Raw genomic sequence first — 18,527 nt, 5'->3', positions numbered from 1 at the left:
AACTGGAACCTACAACATGGGTCAGTCAGTCCGTTTCAGTCCCACACTTTCCAACTCGGTTGACAGCTGGACCCTGAGCAGATATTAGACAAAAGTCTAATCAAAAACTACAGATTTCAGCATCCATGTGTAAATGCGGGCTATTTTATCAAAACTTCATTTCATGTGACGTCGGAGCTCCTGTACGCCCCCCACGCCGGCTCAACTCCATCGTAAACTGTGATGCTGAGTTTAGTCGGCTAACGTGTATCCTAACTTTCTGAGATATGAGCGAGAGAAAAAGGGTAAGAGGGACAGACAGTGAAGCTGGGGGAGGGGGCAGGAAAAACTAGTGAAACACAGAGAGAGGCAGAACAACGACAGAGAGAGAGATAGGGAGGAAGAACATTGGCTGGAGTTCAACAGTGTTCTCATTCATTTGACATACTTTGAGAGAATTTGTAGGTCAAATTAGCATATAAGGGCAGGGAGGCGGGAGTGAGGGAAGGGAGACACTGTGGGTTACACAGATAAGCTGTTGGACATTATTCTTGCCTGCCTACACATATATGAGAGAGAGAGAGAGAGAGAGAGAGAGCGAGAGAGAGAGAGAGAGAGAGAGAGTTAAGTCAGTTAAGAACAAATTCTCATTTACAATGACGGCCAACACCGGCCAAACCCGGACGACGCTGGGCCAATTGTGCGCCGGCCCTATGGGACTCCCAATCACGGCCAGCTGTGATATGGCCTGGATTCAAACCAGGGTGTCTGTAGTGACGCCTCTAGCACTGAGATGCAGTGCCTTCTACCGCTGCGCCACTCGGGAGCCCTAAAACTGCATAGATAAAGAAGGCATTCAACTTTTCAGCAAACATTTCTAACTCCAACTGTCACTGCAACAACTGACACTGAGGCAAACGCTCGACCGTAAACATATAAATAAAACACTCGCCCATATCTGTAACGACTCTGTTGCTCCTCCCTCTACCGCTTGTTAAAGCAACCAGAGAGAGGGAGCGTTAACGAGAGAAAGAGAAAGAGGGAAATAGCCGTGTTAATGGCATGGTCCAGGGAATGAGAATGTTTAAGCACCCTCTCTGGCCGAAAGGTTTAAATGACAGGGAAAGAAAACAGAGAAGGAGAAGGTGGACAGGGAATGGCTTCCCCAGACTGTAGCCTCCCTTACAAAAAAAACACATATCACATTTGCATTTTCACAAGTTCTGCAACATTGAAGGTCCCCAAAAACACAGTGGCCTCCATCATTCTTAAACAGAAGAAGTTAGGAACCACCAAGAACCACCGCCTGGCAAAACTGAGCAATCGGGGGAAAAGGGCCTTGGTCAGGGAGGTGACCAAGAACCCGATGGTCACTCTGACAGAGCTCCAGAGTTCAAGAAGGACAACCATCTCTGCAGCACTCCACCAATCAGGCCTTTATGGTAGAGTGGCCAGACAGAAGCCACTCTTCACTAAAAGACACATAAACAGCCTGCTTGGAGTTTGCCAAAAGGCACCTAAAGACTCTCAGACCATGAGAAACAAGATTTTCTGGTCTGACGAAACCAAGATTGAACTCTTTGGCCTGAATGCCAAGTGTTACGTCTGGTGGAAACCTGTCACCATCCCTATGGTGAAGCATGGTGGTGGCAGCATCATATTGTGGGGATATTTTTCAGCAGCAAGGACTGGAAGACTAGTCAGGATCGAGGGAAAGATGAACGAAGCAAAGTACAGAGATATCCATGATGAAAACCTGCTCCAAAGTGCTCCAGACCTCAGACTGGGGCGAAGGTTCACCTTCCAACAGGACAACGACACTAAGCACACAGCCAAGACAACATAGGAGTAGCTTTGGGACAAGTCTCGGAATGTCCTTGAGTGGCCCTGCCAAAGCCCGGACTTGAACCCGATCTAACATCTCTGGAGAGACCTGAAAATAGCTGTGCAGCAATGCTCCCCATCCAACCTGACAGAGCTTGAAAGGATCTGCAGAGGAGAATGGGAGAAACTCCCCAAATACAGGTGTGCCAAGCTTGTAGTGTCATACCCAAGAAGACTCGAGGCTGTAATTGCTGCCAAATGTGCTTCAACAAAGTACTGAGTAAAGGGTCTGAATACTTATGTAAATGTATTATTTCAGTTTTTTTATTTGGAATAAATGTGCAAAAACTTCTAAAAACCTGTTTTTGCTTTGTCATTATGGGGTATTGTGTGCAGATTGATGAGGGGGGAAAACTATTTAATACATTTTTGAATAAGGCTTTAACGTAACAAAATGTGAAAAAAGTCAAGGGGTTTGAATACTTTCTGAAGGCACTGTATATATATTTTTTGTATATATTTTCCCCTAACCATACCAACCCTCCCCTAATTGGAGAAACTAATGGACAACAATACTTAGGGTAGCCTAGTGGTTAGAGCATTGGACTAGTAACCAAAAGGTTGCAAGTTCAAAACCCTGAGCTGACAAGATACAAATCTGTCGTTCTGCCCCTGAACACGGCAGTTCTTCTTGTAACTTATTCTGTTCCTCCATGCCTCAAGTTAACTATTTGTATATCTTTTTTTCCACATTGTCTGAAAGCGTTTAAAATTCACTGAAAACATCAACATATATCATCTATATAGCTAAAAACAATGTGATGGCAAAACCAATTGACTTTGAAGTTAAAGTGTGTTCATCAATTTACCCGATTTTGCTAACTGTTACTTTGAACAAAATGAAAACGCAAATATTATTATCATACTTTTTGTAAATTACAGCTCAATTTGAGCAAATGACGAATTTGCTGGTAATCCCAGCAAATCCTGCGATCAACTCGATTACATTTTTGAATCGTTTGACAACCCTAGTTGACATCAAAATGTGGAAATGCACATGTGAACGTGTATCGGACACGAGTCGGTCGTGTTTGCTCACAGTCACGTGATGAGGTAGCCCCGCCTGCGCCTTATTAAAAACGAGTGTTGTCCTTCATGGTCAAGACGCTGGCTTCTCCTGTGGGAGTCACGGGTTCTAAACCCGCCAGTTACAAAAACACACGTGATACTTATACCTGACTGGAAATATTGGGGAAACACATACAGTATGTCTGTGATTTGTTCACGTGTGTTCTTTCAACAGTGTGATTTTTTTTTTCATGTGGTTTTTTTTGTATGGCGTGGCTGTCTCATCTGCTATACTCTCTGTAGGGGTACAGTATAGGGGTTTATTCTGGTCTGCTATTACCATCACTGGTCCAGAGAACTGTAAGTATGCAGAGATACGGGCAGCAACACCGTGTGCTTACTGAGATACAGTAGCGCGCCGTGGTTCTGGGGCCTGGGCCTTCAGTGAAGTCCTACACAGTCCCACCCGAATTAATCCACCTCTTATTGCCATCATTATGATGCCATGGCTCTAGACACTTATACATTTAGACAGAGACGCAGTATAACCAGGCGTTGCGTCACCTTGAAATTGACATTTTTATTCCGAGAATTGCAGGGGAAGAGTACAATACAGTACAGTTCAACTAATAGACAAGAACATAGTCGAGTGCAACAGAGTTATATTAATATTCTTCTTCTATCCATTTCTGGTCCACAAACTTTGAGCTTTAAGTCCCCCCCCCCCCCCCCCAAAAAAAATACAATGTGTTCACTAAACAGCGCATTGTCGCACACAAAGCAGTTTCACCGTGATGATAAAGACATAACTATTCACTGAAAATAAAAGAAAGAAAACAAATAATTTGCAACATAGGCTATTTGCCATTTTATTTTGTTAATATATAGGCTATTTAATATTACCGAAATAAAATGCAAAACATACATACACATTTAATAAAAAATAAAATACATTGTATGCCTATTCACCAAAGACTGATTATTTGAACACAAAATCCTTCCTTTCCTCAAGAAGACTTCAATGACTCTGTTGTACAGTCTATCTGTGCGTTTTAGTTCCACCAATAAGTCCTTTTCTATCGACATGGAGGCTAATGCTGAAAGTCGAGTCTGTCCAGTAGCATTTCTGGAATACGTTTTGATTCGCTTTAAGGCCGAGAATGACCGCTCGACAGAAGCCGTGGACACAGGGATGGTCACTGTCACACATGCCAATGTGTAAAGTTGCCCCATGTCCTCATTCAGATTTTTCTGCTACAGGAAATCAAGGAGATCAGAGGGACTTTTCCCTTCAAAATCAGTCATAGCATACATTACAGTCAGTTCTGGTTTTAGCTTGGATAGGTCGAACAGTGTTCCGTGACTCTCTGTTAAGCTGGAGGAGGCTGTTTGCGGGAATTTTTTCCGGTAGGTCTGAAAGTGCTGGGGGTCCAGGAGGGAGAGAAACGTTAATTTTTCGTGGTCTTGAAACCTGTTTCGTATCTGGAAAAGAATGTTGTCCAGAATATTGCTGTGGAGTTGTTGGTAGTATGTGCGAGGGTCTCCTTGTGCTGGGCCTCTGCACGCTGTGTCATCGTAGATTTGACTGAACCTGCGCCTCTCTCCCTCAATTGTGTCACAAAACTCGTTCACCCTTGTCAGGCAGAATTGTACATCCAAAGTTTGTTTCTGTAGGACTCCAAAAAGCACATCCGAATAATTAAAAATCCCATTGAATGTTTCAAGCAAAAAAACAAAACTCAAAATCATCCAAACGTGCATTAAATCCATCAGCCATAAGCACAGTATCCCCGTCATGGTCATCATGATGTTCCAGTAAGTGGTTAAACAGCTCCTTTAGGGCAACTCTCTTTTCAAAGACTGCATTGACCAATCTAGATGTATATTGCCACCTCGTTGGTGCAACCTTAGGAAGACGACGCCTGCAGATGTCATCCAGCAGTTGCGTGCGCTTAAGGGATCGTGAAAAAAATGCTGCAAGGCCATTGAGGTTGGCAAAGAAGACCTTGCATTCTTTAAGCTTTGAGGCTCCTTGAGTCAGTACTACATTTAGTCGATGTGCATAACAGTGAATGAATTAGGCCATCGGTGCTCTCTCCTTAACTTTAGCCTGCACCCCATTGAGTCCAGATGCCATGACTGCCGCGCCATCAAAACACTGTGCCACAACTTTATCCAGACTACATTCATTTTCCTCCAAGAAACGGAAAATAAGAGCGGCAATGTCATCAGCTCGCTTGCCACATCTTCAAATCGGATAAATCGCTCCTTGACTCCTGTGTCCGTCACATAACGCAGGACGAGTGAGAGCTGTGCTGCATTTCCCACATCTGTTGTCTCGTTCACCATAACAGCAACAAAGGGAGCTTTTTTAATCTCCATTTTGATCTCTTCTCCCATCACTTCAGCAATAGCATAAATTAGGTCATTTTGTATTTTGCCTGACGTCCCAATGAACACTTTGTTAGTGGACAGGTTGTATTGTAAATCTGTGTTGCTTTCAGAAAGAAAAGAAAGAAGCTCCACGTAGTTCCCTTTGTTTGTGGAGTCAGCACTCGTGTCCCCTAAATGAAAGTTCCTGTTTACCCAAAAACACGACACAATCAATGAGTCTTTTCAATACTTCCCTATTTTTCTTCACCTTTTCATTGTGCAGCTCCGTTGCCCTGCGCGCTTGTTCGTTGAGCTGTAGATCCACTCGGGTGTCCCCAAAAGTTTTCAAAAGCACCATTGCTTGTAATTGCCCAGCCGTACTTTGGTGTCTCGTTGCTGCCTTGCTGAGACAACTCAAGTTTGCAAATAATAGGCAATCGATCACTTGCAAATAATAGGCATTCCCAGCAGTACAGTTTGCAGTGCTTCTCGGAGCCTGTGAGCCATTGATAGCGCTCGTAGTTGGAACTTTGAAAGTGGCGAACGAACCCCTTTCCCACCTGTGACAGGCTTTGTAGCGTCGGGCGACCTCTCCTTACAATGTCTAACTTTTCTTGAAAAGTTCATCTTGAGAATGGCGTTATAATTATATCCTCGACCAAATCGATATCTTCTCCTCCTTCCGCCATTGTGGGTTGAAAAAACAGCTTAGTAGTACGCAAATTAATTTGTTTATAAAATTCAGTTTCCTAGTTCTAAGGTTCCGCATATACCTGCCCATAGGACCTGCCTCTCAATATTGGTAATCCAATCAAAAGACGTGCACGCACTACGCCTGCTAGCTGGCTCCTGTGTAACACTGGAGTCAGCCAGCAGACGTACAATAGCCAACTCTAAAGCTGATTGGTTGACACTAAAGTTTCATTTCCATTCAATTTAAGCTACAAGCGCCCGCACTGTTGATTCTGAAGGCCTGACGGCAGATTTTAGACCCCTTGCAACACATGATGGCTGAATATGATTGGATAAAAGATCTAACATAAAGACCAGCCCTCTAAATCTCAACCTGGGGCTGGAAGCAGTGCAACAAAGAGGAAAGCTATGACATGAAGAGTATAACTCTTACTCTGGGGAATAATTTAATACATATTTGTGGGAAAATATATTTAAAAAATTATATATATTCTGATGATGTTTAGGCCAGCAGAGAAGGCCTTGCTGGCCCTGACGGCCCACCACTGCTGAGATAACATAAAATTAGAATTCTTTTTTTTGTCCATCACAGGTGCTACACATTTTTTTTTTAAATCAGGATTTTATAAGCGTCTAAGCAAGACCAAACTATTGATGTCTTTGTGGCTTGTGAGTGTCCGTACCTAGTGTAATAGTCTGCCATTAGATTAAATATGTGTGGGAGTCATGGTTCCTTTGACCAGTCCGTCAGTAAAGTGGATTCAAGCTCACTAGTATGGAATACAGTGTGAGAGGAAAATGCACACCAATCACTGTGAAGCACAGAGCAGTTCTGCTTCTTCCTATAGCATGACGAACACACAGACCTAGAAATACCAAGAGCATAATCAAGTCATGAACACAACATGGGGGAAGGGAGGGAGAGAGAGAGAGAGCGACGAGAATGAGAGAGAAAGAGACGAGAATGAGAAAGAGAGAGAGAGACACGAGAATGAGAAAGAGAGAGAAAGAGACGAGAATGAGAAAGAGAGAAAGAGAGAGAGACAAGAATGATAAAGAGAGAGAGACAGAGAATTCCAGAGGTGGAGGAGGGGAATGGGCAGGGGGTCGACAGAACCGCCCATTTCTCGTCTGCCAAACTCACAGCTGCTCCACTAAGTCATTTTTCACAGTTAGATTTCAGCCCAAATGACGTCATTGGACAGCATCTGAATCTGGAGCTCAATGCTGGGTTTTATTACCAAATGAAGTCAGCTTGGAGCTTGGACCGGGGTGTTTTTGCTCTCCCTCCCTCATTCCCTCCCTCCTTGTTCTCTCTTCTCCATCTCTCTTTACCCCAATATATTCTCCCCCTCCCCCCTCTCTCTGTCTCCCTCTCATCCCCCCTCTCTCACTCCCTCTTCCACCCTCCTCTCTCTGTGCTCCAGATGATTCCCGGTTCTCAGCTATTTCCGTTTTCCATCTATTTAAATGCCCCAGTCCTTCAACGAGTTTTGGTTAAATGTCCCATGTTAATTAAACATAGAAGAGAATATATTACGCAGTAAGTATACACATCTAACACTTACAAAATGAGTGCTTAAATAAATAGGGCCACTCTCTAGTTCACCACTACCTCAACAGCTGGGCTCCATTATGGATTATATCTCTTATTCCGCTCTGTTCCAAAGCCTAACTCCGTAGTGAATACCTAGGAGCTCTCATTCTCTCTCTTTCTCTTTTTTTTCCTCTCTCGCTCCCTCTTCCTCCTCTCACCTTCCCCTCCTTTCTACTCTCCCTCTCTCTCTTCTCCAGTTCACTCCTTCTTTCTGACTGAGTGGAGAGCATGCAGTTTAACCTCCTCTGGAGAACACTCCACCAGCCCACTGTCACTGCAGCATATACCATAACAGGTCAACGTCATTGACACCCCTAAAGATCCCTATAAATAAAGCAGTCAAATGTTTAGTAGTATTGGGTCCCAAATTCCTGGCATGCGCAATGATTACATCAAGCGTGTGACTCTACAAACTCTTTGGATGCATTTGCTGTTTGTTTTGGTTGTGTTTCAGATCATTTTGTGCAAAATAGAAATCAATGGTAAATAATGTGTAGTGTCATACTGGGGTGACGTTTATTGTAAATAAGAATAGAATATGTTTCTAAACACTTCTACATTCATGCGGATGCTACCATGATTACAGATAATCCTGAATGAATCGTGAATAATGTTGAGTGGGAAAGTTACAGAGGGGTCAAAGATCATTGCGTGCTAGGAATACAGGAACAAATACTAAACGTTTAACTACTTTATTTATAACAATCTTTAGCGGTGTCAATACTTTTGACACATGCCTTTTTGAGAGAAGATAAACATGACTTTCTCTTTTCCAGAGCAATTTCATTAGTATAAAACAATATTATTTCCCTAAATGTTTTTTTTGCATACAATACATAGCTCAGCATTTGAATTATTTACTTTATACAGTCATTATGGCTAAGCTTTATCAAGGGGTGTCAATAATTGCAGACCCCACTGTATGTGTTCTTTTTCATTCTGTGGCATATACAGCACATCCAGACAGTACAAAGCAACACAGCAGAGCTCTAGCAGCTCGGAGTGTTGGGAATAGGGGGGGTTTGCTCTGGAACAGTCTCAGAGGGGTGTGGTCGGGGTAGAGACTGGAGGAGTTTCCCCTCCCCCTCCATGGGTCTCAGATTGACTCAGTCCCTCTGGGCTCAACAGGAAGTTAAGCCAGGAGGACAATGTCTTCTCTGGACACACACGACTACACTACAGCGCTCCGACATGTTGCTTGAGAAAAACACAAGGCTAAGTCGTGACTTTAAAATAGTGCTTGGCACCGGTGGGAGGAAAATGAATCTGACGTTTATCTAAAATGGCAAGACTTTTTTTAATGGAATTAAAGACTGTTGAAATTATAGGTAGGTCTATGACACGAGTGTACTATTAAGGGAGAAAACAAAACTCTATTATTTTTTTAATGAGTAGAGATGAAGTCAGAACCTTACATTTAAACTAAGTTTTTCACAATTCCTGACATTTAATCAGAGTAAAAATTCCCTGTCTTAGGTCAGTTAGGAGCACCACTTTATTTTAAGAATGTCACATGTCAGAATAATAGTAGAGAGAATGATTTATTTCAGCTTTTATTTCTTTCATCACATTCCCAGTGGGTCAGAAGTTTACATACACTCAATCAGTATTTAGCTTTAACTTCCTGACTGATGTCTTGAGATGTTGCTTCAATATATCCACATAATTTTCCATCCTCATGATGCCATCTATTTGTGTGAAGTGCACCAGTCCCTCCTGCAGCAAAGCACCCCCACAACATGATGCTGCCACCCCCGTGCTTCACGGTTGGGATGGTGTTCTTTGACTTGCAAGCCTCCCCCTTTTTCCTCCAAACATAATGATGGTTAAACAGTTCTATTTTTGTTTCATCAGATCTTTGTCCCCACGTGCAATTGCAAACCATAGTCTGGCTTTTTTATGGTGGTTTTGGAGCAGTGGCTTCTTCCTTGCTGAGAGGCCTTTCAGGTTATGTCGATATAGGACTTGTTTTACTGTGGATATGTGATACTTTTGTACCGGTTTCCTCCAGTAACTTCACAAGGTCCTTTGCTGTTGTTCTGGGATTGATTTGCACTTTTCACAACAAAGTATGTTCATCTCTAGGAGACCTAACGCGTCTCCTTCCTGAGCGGTATAACTGCTGCGTGGACCCATGGTGTTTATACTTGCGTACTATTATTTGTACAGATGAACGTCGTAACTTCAGGCGTTTGGAAATTGTGCCCAAGGATGAACCAGACTTGTGGAGGTCTCCAATTATTTTTCTGAGGTCTTGTCTGATTTCTTTTGATTTTCCCATGATGTCAAGCAAAGAGGCACTGAGTTTGAAGGTAGGCCTTGGAATACATCCACAGGTACACCTCCAATTGACTCAAATTATGTCAATTAGCATATCAGAAGCTTCGAAAGCCATGACATCATTTTCTGGAATTTTCCAAGCTGTTTAAAGGCACAGTCAATTTAGTGTATATAAACTTCTGACCCACTGGAATTGTGATACAGTGAATTATAAGTGAAATAATCTGTCTGTGAACAATTGTTGGAAAAATTACTTGATGTCCTGCCCGACTTGCCAAAACTTTAGTTTGTTAACAAAAAATTTGTGGAGTTGTTGAAAAACGAGTTTTAATGAATCCAACCTAACTGTATGTAAACTTCCGACTTCAATGGTGTGTCTGCGTATGAACGTCTGGGGAAAGTATGAACTGCTGAGGGTATTAAGGGTTCGGAAACTGCACAAACAACACAGACTTTTTGTCATCTGCCCTTACGACCAGTCCTTCGTGTTAGCCTCAGGTCACCTAACACAAGTCGTTTTATTCAACACTGTACTCAAATGTTGTCAACATACAGCACTCTAAATAGTGTTTCGTCTACATTCTTTGGGACAGAGCCTAGAGAGTAGGGTAGACCAAGCAACTATCTGTGACGTGTGGCCAGTAAATGTCAGCTCTGTTGCCACTGTCAGAGTTTGTGTGGAAGAGCCACACACTTAAAGGCCTCAGAAAGAGGTCAGATTGTGACCCTGCTCCACAAAAGTAAAGAGAAAACACACACACTAACAACAATATATTTCCTCTCTATGCCGTGCCCCTGTTGCCCCTCCTCCTCGCCCACCACGGGTCACCAGAGGAATGTAGTGGCAGGGCCACCCCACCAGCACCCTCTGACTGGGCACAACTCAGAGATGGAGAGAATGGGACAATAGAGGAAGAGAGAGACAGAGAGAGAGGGAGGGATGAAAGAGTGACACAGACAGAGAGAGAGAGAGAGACTGTATATAGACATAACAAGACATTTGAAATGTCTCTATTCTTTTGGAACCTGTGTGAGTGTAATATTTACTGTTCCCTTTTAATTGTTTATTTCACTTTTATTTATCCATTTCACTTGCTTCCGCAACGCAAACATATGTTTCCCATGCCAATAAAGCCGAGTGAATTGAATTGAGAGAGAGCGAGAGAGGAAAGAGCGCTGTGTTTTGCTTCAGCGAGTGGGCCGTCACAGCTCGTTCACACACACACACACACACACACACACACACACACACACACACACACACACACACACACACACACACACACACACACACACACACACACACACACACACACACACACACACACACACACACACACACACACACACACTTCTCAGGGGAGGGGAGGAGAGACAGCAGAGGAGAGGCAGAGAGGGTGGAGGAGGGTGGAGGAGAGGGTTGAGGTGGGGGAGGAGGAGAGGGTGGAGGGGGGGTGGAGGGTGGAGGATAGGGTGGAACTCTCCAGTCTTCACAGACAGAGACCAGAACAAAATCATTGGATCTAGACCAAGCCATGGTGGTCCAAGGCTTTTCCCATGTCATGGTACTTGTCTTCAACACCAAAGGCAACATTGCTTGCATAGCTTGTCCTTAATTGAAATGCTTGTTTGTAAATAATTCAGCCGGGAATCAGAACAAGACAATGCAGAATTCATCAAGTTTGAGTTGTATAAACGGAGGTCCAACTAACATGACACAATGGCCTCTGCTAGTCTGGATCTGAGGGGGTGGGTCTTATTCTGGCTCCTCCTCCCATCAGCACCAGGAAAAACAGTAGCACCCACCAATCAAAGCAGCACAAACAGATTTAATCAGCCAATTACAGAGACATAAAAAATAATCTGAGGCCCGCACAAATCAAATCAATATCCAAGACGTTTTGTTTCTTTCCAAACACAGTATTATTTCCCCTGGACGTCTTCCTTCAGTTCAGGTTGTGATTCCCCGTGCCCGCCCTGCCCAATGTCCCCCCCGGCTGCCTCACACACAAATGCCAGGGTGGTGTTCCTTAGGGCACATCATGACCGTGGAAAAACACTTGATTGGACAAGTACAGATAGTACCTTTCACTCCCATTTTGTGCTTACTGACACCCACCCCTGCCAACACCCCCAAGGATGCCTGGGCACGCACATGCCCGATGCCGCCACTCAACCGGCACGAAACCCGGTACAAGAACAGCTCAAATCAAAAACAAACAAACAAACAACACACAGGACTCCCTCTTACCTCCTCCTGTGAGGCGTAGTGTGGTTCCTCTGGGGACACAGACCAGTAACAGTAGTCAAAACCAAACTCCAGCACCTTCTCCCTGGAGTCTCCATGGACGTCCTGACGTCCATCCAGCTGGGGAGGGGGAGGGGAGGGGGGGGGGCACAGACAGAGAGACAGTGAGACAACAGACGTCGGTCAGTTAGGGACTCTCAGGGACAAATGTCTTGCTTATCAAAGCGGAGGTACGGTTTAAGCTGAACTGAGACACGTGCCCGTTTTGCTGTACATTCAAATCGGGTCTTCAAAATAGCGTGTCGAAGCTTATTCTTTACGGGACTGAGGTTACAGGGTTACAGCCCAGACAAGAGAACCGGTGTTAACCTGTGTTACTGCTAGAAACAACCACTTAAATCAACTACAGTGTCAGCATTACTAATGAGACTGACTGCCCTGGTGTTGACTGTTGACTAAGGGCCATGCCACGAAGGGGGCAACTGAAGCAGAGCATGTATCTACACGCCCGGACAGAACTGTTGAGCTGTTGCTCTGGACAACTTGAGTTTACAGCCAACTGAGCAACATTTCACAAGCAGTCCTCTCATCTTGTGCGCGGGACCTTACAAACCGTCGACCTCGTACGTATCTTCACCGTGATACTGTCAAAGCTTTCTCTTAACACGTAGATATCGTTGTCTCCGTGTACAGTGCATTCGGAAAGTACTCAGACCCCCTTCCCATTTTCCACATTTTGTTACGTCACAGCCTTATTCAAAACTGGATTTCTAATCAATCTACACACAACACCCTATAATGACAAAGTGAAAACAGGTGTGTAGAAATGTTTGCAAATGTATAAAACATTGACTTTTTATTTTTTATTATTTACATAAGTATTCAGACCCTTTGCTATGAGACTCGGACTTGAGTTCAGTTGCATCCTGTTTCGGTAAACAGCAAACACCTGTCGATATAAGGACACACAGTTGACTGTGCATGTCAGAGCAAAAAACCAAGACATGAGGTCGAAGGAACTGTCCATAGAGCTCCGAAAAAGGATTGTGTCGAGGCACAGATCTGGGGAAGGGTATCAAAACAATGTTTTGCAGCATTGAAGGTCCCCAAGAACACAGTTGCCTCCATCATTCTTAAACAGAAGAAGTTAGGAACCACCAAGACTCTTCCTAGAGCTGGCCGCCTGGACATACTGAGCAAACGGGGTAGAACAACCTTCGTCAGGGAGGTGACCAAGAACCCGATGGTCACTCTGACAGAACTCCAAAGTTCCTCTGTGGAGATGGGAGAACCTTCCAGAAGGACAACCATCTTTGCAGCTCTCCACCTACCAGGCCTTTATGGTAGAGTGGCCAGACGGAAGTCACTCCTCAGTAAAAAAGCCCATTTGGAGTTTGCCATATGGCACCTAAAGAATCTCAAACCAAGAGAAACAAGATTCTCTTGTCCGATGAAACCAAGATTGAAATATCCGTCCTGAATGCCAAGCGTTACTTCTGGAGGAAACCTGGCACCGTCCCTACGGTGAAGCATGGTGGCGGAAGCATCATACTGTGGGGGTGTTTTTCAGTGGCAGGGACTGGGACACTAGTCAGGATCGAGAGAAAGATAAACGGAGCAAAGTACAGAGAGCTCCATGATTAAAACCTGCTCCAGAGTGCCCAGGACCTCAGAATGTGGGCGAAGGTTCACCTTCCAACAGGACAATGACACTAAGCACACAGACAAGGCAACACAGGAGTGGCTGGAACCCGATTGAACATCTCTGGAGAGACCAGAAAATAGCTGTGCAGCGACTCTCCCCATCCAACCTGACAGAGCTTGAGAGGATCTGCAGAGAAGAATGGGAGAAACTCCAGAAACACAGGCGTGCCAAGCTTGTAGCGTCATACCCAAGAAGACTCAAAGCTGTAATCACTGCCAAAGGTGCTTCAACAAAGTACTGAATAAAGGGTCTGTAAACTTATGTCTAAAATCCTGTTTTTGCTTTGCCATCAAATCCAATAAAAATCCAATAAATGTGTATTTGTCACATGCGCCGAATACAACAATGCAGTTAAGAAAATATTTACTAAATAAACTAAAGTAAAAAATAATAGCAACACAATAAAATAACAATAACGAGGCTATATACAGGGGGTACCGGTACCGAGTCAGTGTGCGGGGGTACCGGTTAGTCAAGGTAAATAGTACATGTAGGTGGGTGTAAAGAATTGTGTGTAGACTGATGAGGAAACTTTAAAAGAAATGTTTAATACATTTTAGAATAAGGCTGTAACGTAACAACATTCGGAAAAAGTCAAGGGGTCTGAATACTTCCTGAATGCACTGTATGCACAGCTGACATCACCATCGTTTCAGAACACACTCGGTTGAAGGGGATCAGGTTGAGCAGGGCCCATACGAGTAGTTATTTGGGATGCACAGTTGTAGATCAGGGATTCTGCACAGTCTGACAGTAATCAAGTCGATCTCCAATGAAGTTTCTAACAGCAGCATTAGGCCACACTAAAGCTATTCTTTCCTCACAGCCAATTGACTGCAGTGAAAACCTGCTACTTCAGCCATGCACCATTGTTATGATACTAAACAATAGCCTTGCTTCGGATGGCTGATCTGAGAGTGAAACCACACAGCACACAGGCTTAGATATGGTGTGTGAGCTCGCCTCTGTGGTCATTACTCTATCCATCCGTCTATCTCCATTTCTGCCTCCTCCGTTCCTTCATTCCCCTGCTCTCCCGTCCTTCTTCAACGTTGCCCTCTCTCTCCCATCCGAGCGTGTGCTGTGTTCATTCTCCTCTTCCCCTCTTTTCACATTCTCCGTCTTAATCCAAACTGTCCCACTTGCCTAAAATAATTCTTCCCATAACAGCAGGACACCATATGTGGCTCGTCTCTTTCACATCATTTCTAAAAACACATATCCTCTCCCTTCTCTAACTTCTGCCGTAAACATCTCCAGCCCTGAACAACCAGCGATAATATTGCAAAGCTGAACATTCACACTCAAGAAACTTGATTTTGAGTCACCTAGAGGGAGTAATAAAGCAGTGCCCGCAATAATTAGATTGGGGGGAGCTGTCACAGATACTCAGTCACGCTACGGAGACGGTTTTAAACCACTTGCTCTAACAAAGGTATGAGGGTTGTAACTTGGGTTGTAACTTGAGTTGTAACAACTTCGAGTGTCCTATTGGAGTGTGTGTATGAGTGTTGTGGTGTCTGTGGGAGGATCCCTTTGCCTGTGTGTGTGTGTGTTTCTACATGTGTGTGCGTGCCTGTGGGCCCTGTGTATGACAGTCCCTCCCTCTAAGTGTCTCCGAGTGTGTGAGGCAGTGCGTGTGAGGGAGTGTAGGCTCTGCATAATCATTATAAACAATATTGGATTGAGACAGCAAAGGGCCCAGTCCTGAGTGTAAACATCCTGTGTGTAAGAGACACATACCCTCTGGATGCCCCCACCTCCTCGAAACCTGCTGCCCTCAACCTGCCCTACACACATAAACAGTCCGTCAAGATCGCCGCCACATCTCTGATGTTGATTGAGAGATACAGTGGGGAGAAGTATTTGATAACCTGCAAAATCGGCAGTGTTTCCTACTTACAAAGCATGTAGAGGTCTGTAATTTTTTATCATAGGTACACTTCAACTGTGAGAGACGGAATCTAAAACAAAAATCCAGAAAATCGCATGGTATGATTTTTAAGTAATTAATTAGCATTAGTAGGAAAACCTGCAAAATCGGCAGTGTATCAAATACTTGTTCTACCCACTGTATATTGGCCAATATCAAAGAGCAATAGAACATGCGAATATCATATACAGTATCAGGGTTTCCTCAAGGGTTCTTTGGGAAGGGTGATGGGTTCTTTGTGGAACCGCGATGACTCAAAAAAAGAAACTTTGAGCTCTTCGATGGTTCTTTACAGTTCATAAAGGGGTTCTTTTCTCTTTTAGTGAGGAGTAAAATGTCAGGGAGGCGGCTGATTACAATGTTTTGGGGGCGTAGTTTGAGCACAGCTCTTTTTGTGCAACCGTGAGTGAGAGTGTCATTCCAGTTGATCTCATCTGTTGTGTTATGCCATTCTATAAAACCATGGCCAGTGATGTGTCTTGTGAAAGACTCATGTGTGGCCTTGTGTCAATTGAGGACAGTTTACTAAATCAGCCAGGGATCCCCAGCTGTTCCAGAAGGTAGCTCGCTTGGTTGAACTAGCCAATTAAACACAATAATAACACCTATGGAAATGTAACAATATAATATGGCTGACCAGAAAAAAAAACCCTGTATGGTTCTACAAAAGGGTCTACAAAAGAACCTTTCAGATTTTTTATAGAACCCACCTTTCTCATTCTCCATAAAGGTTCTATAAAGAACCATAAAAAAGGGTTGTAACTATAGTAGAGCCCTTTTCCGCTATAGTATATAGAACCTTTTTCAGTGGTTCTTTATAGAACCTTAGGAAAGGGTTCTTTATAGCCCCATACAGGTTCCACCTTATGACCATGGTTCTTTATTGAACCTTTAAGAAATGGTTCTGTATAGCCCCAAATAAGGGTTCTGCTTTGGTTACAAGAAAAATAACCCCAATCTGATACTATTTAGGAGACATTTGTGTGTGTGTGTGTGTGTGTGTGTGTGTGTGTGTGTGTGTGTGTGTGTGTGTGTGTGTGTGTGTGTGTGTGTGTGTGTGTGTATCAGAGTCACCTGTGCAGTTACATGCTGTGTAAGAAGCCAGTATGTCACTCACCTTAGTATTCTTTATCCTAACCAACTTGTCCTCCACCTGCACAGCTAGCCTCCCTCCATCCACACCTTCCCTGTGAAAGGCAGAGCGATAGACATTGTGTTAGTATACTTTCCTTTGTATAGTTTAACGCATTTGCCCACATTAACTACACATTATAATTGCCCAGTCAGGGGGTATATTGGGGAGACGGGTAACAGATGCGGGGGGAGACGGAAAGTCATGGTGGACAGACATGACCACGAACTGGTGGTCCTCTGTAGCTGTTAGTAGAGCACAGCGCCTGTAAAGTCAGGATAGTGGGCTGAATTACTGGGACCACCCAGTAATTCATAAAAAAAAAAAGCATGCACACCTGAATGTCAGTCGCTTTGGATAAAAGCGCCTGCTAAAATGACATGTATTATTATATATTAGCTGAGTGTGAGAGGTAATAACAGAAACTATTAAAGGTGACAGGCCATGTCCTTCATTCATCGGCTCTTCTGATCTACCCACGTTGCTCAGTTAGACAGGACGGCTACATGAGACCAATCACTAATTACATTAACGGTCGTTACAGAGACATCATTTCATCGGCGCTACCTTTTCAAACTCTGTTTTATGTACTTTGTCTTTGTGACATTTAAAGAGGGAGGGACTGCAGACAAAAATCTAGCAAGCGCTACTTGAGACTAGTGACATGAGACTATTATTACATGGTGTCAAAGACAATCCCAAAAATCTAGGAATCAGAGTTGGAAAAACACTGTCCAGTTCTTATTCAAAAGAAAACAGTCCAAACGGGCCCTGCAAAGAGTCCCTCGGGTGAGAAAGCTTGAGCCATTCCTTGGACAAAAGCCCATGTGTGTGTGTCTGTGTGCTCCAGATGCTGACTCTGGACACATATGATGCAACAGGATGAAATCTGAGGCTGTAGAAGAGTAGAGCTGAATGAGTTTTAAAACTCCTTGAGCGACAATGGTGGATTGCAACAATGAGGGACACTGCAATAGTACTTAGAACTTCTCTGTCCTTGGTCTGGGTGTGTGAGGCGGGGTAGATAAATCAGACCAGGGATTCTGTTGGAAGTTGTAATAAGCACATGCTCCACCACGTGGGATTCATTTTGCCAACCCCAGCAGCCCAACCCAAAACCACGACAAGCTCAAGAGAGACGGCTTCTAACTGGGGTTCGACCAGCATGAATGGAAGGAGGAAGGAAGGAGATGGAAAATATAATGAGGCCTCTTCTGTTTTGACACAAACTGAAATATTACTCAAATGGGTTGACACTTTGTAACACATGTAGTAGCTAGTGCTGTCCTCTCTGTTTCTCTCTTTCTCTCACTCTCCAAAGGGTTCACAGCATACTGTAGCCAATTGGAAAGAGTCGGATTGGCTGTCAGTTGGCAAAGGATAGATTACGTAGGGCCCTATTGGTCCTTTGAGAAACATGTAACAGCTTGGGTTCTCCTGTTATCTCTGTGTCACAATGCAAAGCCTGAATGATGGCATGACAGCGACAATTAAACTGTACCGAAGGGCAAAACACTTTTCCATTAACACATGAACACACACACTGCACAACACACACACACACACAACAGCACTAACTTAAATCCCTGTAAAAGACACAACCAGGAAGCATGTATTTGCATGACAGTGAATTTGAGCTATTAAAGTCCCCTTTTGTAATGCAAAGTGCAAGGAAAGGATTTAAAACAACCAATG

General features: G+C 43.8%; 1 protein-coding gene across 1 annotated transcript in view; it reads right to left on the bottom strand.

Annotated features, from left to right (window-relative positions):
• stard9 (StAR-related lipid transfer (START) domain containing 9) overlaps positions 1 to 18,527 on the bottom strand; it is a 59,935-nt gene that overhangs the window by 40,322 nt on the left and 1,086 nt on the right. The window contains exons 2-3 of the mRNA XM_064927735.1: positions 16,818 to 16,887; positions 12,066 to 12,182 (exon numbers count right to left, since the gene is read on the bottom strand). Coding sequence (XP_064783807.1) covers positions 12,066 to 12,182; positions 16,818 to 16,887 — 187 coding nt within the window. The remainder of the gene's footprint in view (positions 1 to 12,065; positions 12,183 to 16,817; positions 16,888 to 18,527) is intronic.

This window comes from Oncorhynchus masou, chromosome 21 (genome assembly GCF_036934945.1).
Source record: "Oncorhynchus masou masou isolate Uvic2021 chromosome 21, UVic_Omas_1.1, whole genome shotgun sequence".
In the NCBI taxonomy this organism is placed as follows: domain Eukaryota; kingdom Metazoa; phylum Chordata; class Actinopteri; order Salmoniformes; family Salmonidae; genus Oncorhynchus; species Oncorhynchus masou.
This window is presented reverse-complemented; position numbering and strand designations above follow the sequence as displayed.